Here is a 5,617-nt window from a genome sequence, read left to right as displayed (position 1 = left end):
CATCACACAGACCGTTGCCTACCCCAGCTGAAAGGGTAACTAGTCCAGCACTGGCTATCAACAAAAAAGGGAGCTAATTAAACCCAAACCACTAACATATACATGTTTGGTATGGAAAGGGGGCTACCCAAAGAAGGTAGCATCACCGGCCTGGGGCAATTGAGAAGCATAGGGCTATATCAGTGTTTCTTTTATTTTCATATAATTATTAGTAGTAGCGTAAAAAAAAAATAAAGAAAAAACAATGAAATAAAATTATATTAAACTATTACCCCTTTACTAAATTACTAATGTTGTGGGACCCTGGCTTATTGTAATGAAGTTCTAGCTACAGGATGTCTGTATCTGAAACCTGATTTGGTGACAGCAACAGCTGGTAGGAACCTTTGTGTCGGCTTCTAGTTTGCCGGGGACAAGATTCGCGTTGCACAGGAAGAATGTAATGACAGTTAGAAGAACCGTGCGTTCCAGACGGTGTATTCTGAGAGCAGCAGGGATAGTGCACAACAGGTGAGGACGGTCCTGTTCAAAGAAGCTTACAATCTAGAGGGAGTTAGGGTGTATTACGCAAGAGGTAAAGGTATTGTGAGACTTTCATGCAGGGTGCATGAAATATTTGGGCCACCTGTGGAAAACAGGAAGCAGTCCTGGCAGGTTTTCTTTATTCAAGTCAGCTAACTGCTTGTGTTTCCTTATAACAGGAATGGAAGGTCCCTCTGCAGATATGGATCCTGAACTAGCCCGGCAGCTGTTTTTTGAAGGAGCGACACTGGTGATCTTGGGGGTTCCAGAGAGATCTGAATTTGGCATTGATGCCAACAGTTGGCAAGTGGGACCTCGCTTCAGGGGGGTAAAGATGGTACCCCCGGGAGTGCATTTCATCCACTACTGCGTTACAAGGAATGGTGGAGCTCCCGGAGAGACAGGTCCCCGCACTGGTATCTTCCTTCACTTAGAACAGAAGGATATCCGCCTCCTGCACTGGAATCCACAGGATGAGGAGATGGTGCCGGCCCCTCAAGAGGAGGCAGATAAATTGAGGGAACAATTAATGTCGCTGGACCCCTTCTTGGGGCCGTACCCCTATGAGAGCATGCGTCGATGGGTCTCGCTAAGCAGCCACATAAAGAAAGAGGTTATAACGAAACTACAGCCAAAGTGTGGCAGTATCTATGCTTTCCCAGAGGTCCTGCCGACAGAACAGATGACCCACACGGAAGACCGGACTCGGCACAACTTACCTAGGTTTGTAGAAAAAAATCTTTTAAACTTGAGCACAATTTTTTTTTCCAGCCCCAAAAAAAGGAAGGCTCATGAGTGCCTTACATCTGTATATGTGAATACGAAGTACTTTTAACTTTAATCAGGTCTTGTTCTGTACGCATTCAGGTATGACTCTGTGTGTCAGAGCTATAAGGAAGGCATGGCCAGACTTCCGCTGATGAAACAGAGAGAAGGAACTGAGATCCGCTTCAGCCAGTTGCCGGCAAAGATGTACCCTGAGAACGCCACCCCTGCCGAGGTTACCCAGCACAGCATGGATCTTTCCTATGCATTGGGTTGTTTGCTGGAGACGTATTACCCCGGACAACCTCTAGAACTACTTGGTCAGTGACATCCCTTAATCTAGAGCAGCCAATAAACAGAGCTGCAGCTCATAATGAACTGTAGCTAGTCAGGGTTGATGTAGTTCAACATTGATCATGTTATTTAGCAATAATGAATACACTGCTTTGTATAATAAATAAAAAATAATATTTAGATATGAATAATGAAAAAGCCCAGCTGAAAAACGGCCGGTAGACAGCCTTGTTTATCGTGTCTGAGGGCATCGTGCTTTGGGATATGCTCCACTGATCCCTGTCTCCATTCTCTCCTTCCCAGGTGAGTTGCAGTTTTCTTTTGTGTGCTTCCTGCTGGGGAACGTCTATGAGGGGTTTGAGCAGTGGAAGATGCTCTTGAACCTCCTGTGCCGAGCGGAGACGTTTGCCTTTCAGCACCCTGACTTATACAGCGAAGTTATCTCTGTTCTCTACCACCAGCTGGCTGAAGTACCTACAGACTTCTTCATAGATATTGTTTCCCAGGACAACTTTCTTACCAGTACGCTCCAGGTAAAGCAAATTCCAAAACTGTCTTCCCACCTTGGTAGATTTCACCAAACCCAAAGTCCAGTCTTAATTAAAATGTGAATGTTATTGGCAGACGGTGTTAATCATCAGTCATTTTTGCACTACTTAGTAGTAGGTACTAAAATTAGACATCATAACAATACAAGAGGATGAATACAAGTTTCTACCTTCTGAACGCAACCATGCCCTATGCTGGCTACCAAAGTCACCCATTTTTAATGCTTGCACTTGGGGTCTGCATGCACAATCCTTTAGTACTTAGTGAGGTCCCCCTATATGACCATGGCCCCATTGCTTTGTTTTATGTTGACTTTTGAATGCTTCTTCTGGGATATCTTGTCACTCGTGTCTACCATATTCTTTGTGTGGTACCCAGTTCCTTCCAGTATCTTCTGGGATGTGCAGTCTTTGTAGTGGTACATGGTGATTCCGTCTTCCTTTCCAGGTACTGTTTTCTTTCTTGTGTTCCTCTTCAATGGATAAAGCCCTCAGGAAGAAAGCTATGCGATTCCGAGCCCATCTCACCAAGAAGTTCCAATGGGACTTTGAGGAAGAACCTCTGGATTGTGCACCTCTTGTTGTGGAGCTACCTGAAGCAGGGGAAGGCAATTCAAATGCCCTGGTCCACAATGCTACCTCCTAAAGAAGATTCTAAAAAGACTGGTTTCTCTTAAATAGGTCTGTCTGAGAACAGGGAGGTCAAAGAGATGGAGTATTACAAATCAAAGTTACTGTGTCCTCTTCTTAAGGTATTGGGATTGGTGGAGCTATTGGTTGGGGCCATTTGCGTAATGGGGCAGCATCTTCTGGAGTATGCTGATAAACCATACTCTTTGTAATGCGTTTTCATGGAAACTGATATTTATATAAAAGGAAAAAAAACAAGAGCTAGTCTCCCCTTCAAGATCACGAAATTCGATTCACAATAGCTACTAAGGCAGAGCGGAGCTTAAACTGTGCCTGTTTGACAATTTCTCTGTTTTTTTTTTAATGTGTAATAAAAAAAAATAAGGGGAACTATCACCTTTACAGCTTTCAGCATAACAAAATTTAATCTAATTTAATTAAAGGTGCAGTTATGATAATGATCACCAGAGGGCGATACTGCGCTACAATAGTTTTCTAGCTGGGAAAGCTTTGTAAAAGTGAGGATCTAAGTGATATTCCCGGTGGGTCAGACACATTGTATCCAAGATCCACAGTTGGACACTTTGAAAAACAACATATGAATGTTTAAGAAGCTTTCTTTGGATCGCACGTGACTACAGGCTTGGCCATGTTTAAAATGAACTGTCAGCTGGATATCTACCCGGAGCAAGACAGAAGGGGATTTCACAACAGTAATAGGTTTAGACTAAATTTGGGTGGAACATTTTATTGAAACTCAGGGCCAGCCTGGTGTTTTGTAATCCTAATTGATGGCATTGACCCAAATCAGTCCATCTTTCAATATTTTTTCTAGGTAGACTGTGGCTCCATGGGTTCAACTGCCTTAACCACATTTGTACCTTAGGGATCGACAGCAGCGAGCCACCGGGCCCCTCAACAGCTGCCAGGGTGCTGAGACCTCTTTAATAATGGATATGATGTCATATTCCACAGGCCGGCATCAAGTGGGTCACAGACCGCAACGGGAATCAAACTGCATCACCATACAGTGAGTTTAACCAGCCGGGAGGTCACCAGGAGCTTTAATTTTTGTTAAAAACTTGTAGCCATCGCTGACTTTCTAAAAAAGAGGTGGCATTAGAGAGGAGGAGTAAATGTACAAATAAAGCAAAAACAGACAAAACCATGCCTCGCGCGTTTCGCACTTCTGAGTGTTTTCTCCCAGCCGAAACGTGCAAAGTGATCACGTGGCCCGGCCCTGCGTCTTCGCTTCTAAAAACGAACAGCCGAGTTCACACACGTCAACGAACCAGGCGGTGACTCGGTGACAACGTTATATCTATACAGAGATGCCGCTGATTAGAACGCCATCTTCATTGTTAACAACAATGTAGCCAAATGAGATTAGAACAGAAAAAAGAATAAAGAGATCTAAAAAAATAGGAAATAGTAAGAAAGCCAAAATGACGTTTTCTGTAGAAGTCCTCCTTGGCCGTTCACCGCTGACCAGATCAATGGCTTACACCGTGCAGAAATGCCTCTTCATACAAAATTCATACATCGTTTTATGATCAATATCGAAATAAAGGAAAGCTCTCCAACTCAGAAGCGCAGCTCCATGCATTATTTAGTAAATACAGCCACGTATATGTATCAGCGGGGTTTGTGGGTCCCGGGTCCCTACCGGGAAGGGACAAGAAGGTGTTCTGCCCTCGTGAGCTTGTGGTTTCTGGAGCGCTTGGATATGATGTCATAAGGTGTGACGAGCAGCGCCAACGCATGAGCAGTGCTTTCCTTGACTTAAGGATGGACCTGAGTATCACTCACTCTGTGAGAATGATCTCAGGGACCCTGTTTTATCTTTTATAAGGGGAAATCTATTGTAAAAACAATGTTTCCAATGACACTTTTGATTTAGGGGGTGTAGCTATAGATATGGCTTTACTTCATATATGTTTTTTTAACTCATGATTTATACAACTTAATAAGCAGTTATAGCGAACCAAGCCTGGACCAGCCATCTGGTTAATGGTCAGCGGGGCCGCACTCCTCCGATCTGCCGCTCCGACGGCGTGCGACCACGGGCTGGATATGTCTGAGCGCGCGATGTGTGCGTATAGAGACGTAATGTGCGGCCGTACGCATCGAGCCAACGGCCTCAAGGCATAGTTACCCCTATTCATCCATGATAAATGTATTTTATCTACGCAATTTAATTTATAAACCCATTTCTTGCTGCTTCTGTACATATTGTGGCTTTTAGGGCTGTAGAACCCTGCAATCCCCTCATACCCAGCAAACATTCTGAGCTCCTAGAAAAGAGGGGCATCAGGGGAGGAAAAAGGGGACAGAGGCATCTGAGCCCCGAAAAGGGCCTGACACACATAGAGGGACCCTCTAAATAAATCTCTATGTATATAGGTAGAGCTGCTGTTATTACAGACTGTACAGTATACTCGTATAACACACATACATAGCCATATATAGAAGCACGCTGCTACATATGTACCGAGAGGCTGTATTCATTCATACTCATTACCTCCCTCCCCCGGCTGTCCAGCTGAGAGCTGCCTCGGGATGATTAATGTCCTGATCACCTCCCCCTCCTCCCCCAGCCTCGTTCTTTGATTCTAGTCTACACAGGCCAGCAATTTAACATCACAAAATGCACCGCGCACGCAAAGTGACACCGCACACTGACAACACGCACCGACACCACACACTGCGCACCGACACCGCACACTGACCCTATGCACTGACACCCCACACCGACACCACACACTGACCCTATGCACCGACACCACGCACCATACACTGACACCACGCACCGCACACTAACACCACACACTGACACCACACACTAACACTGCACACTA

At 44.9% G+C, this 5,617-nt stretch overlaps 1 protein-coding gene across 1 annotated transcript; it reads left to right on the top strand.

Annotated features, from left to right (window-relative positions):
• Positions 1-703: 703 nt before the first annotated feature.
• LOC149275217 (protein AAR2 homolog) lies at positions 704-2,775 on the top strand. Its single transcript, XM_089504888.1, has 4 exons — positions 704-1,245; positions 1,390-1,607; positions 1,885-2,114; positions 2,578-2,775. The coding sequence occupies exons 1-4, from the start codon at positions 704-706 to the stop codon at positions 2,773-2,775; spliced, it is 1,188 nt and encodes a 395-aa protein (XP_089361014.1).
• Positions 2,776-5,617: the final 2,842 nt, after the last annotated feature.

Source organism: Sceloporus occidentalis, unplaced genomic scaffold (genome assembly GCF_023333645.1).
Source record: "Sceloporus occidentalis isolate IW3139 unplaced genomic scaffold, rSceOcc1.0.p SCAF_293, whole genome shotgun sequence".
Taxonomy (NCBI): Eukaryota; Metazoa; Chordata; class Lepidosauria; order Squamata; family Phrynosomatidae; genus Sceloporus; species Sceloporus occidentalis.
The sequence above is the reverse complement of the archived record's forward strand: the minus strand, read 5'-3'. Positions and strand labels throughout refer to the sequence as shown.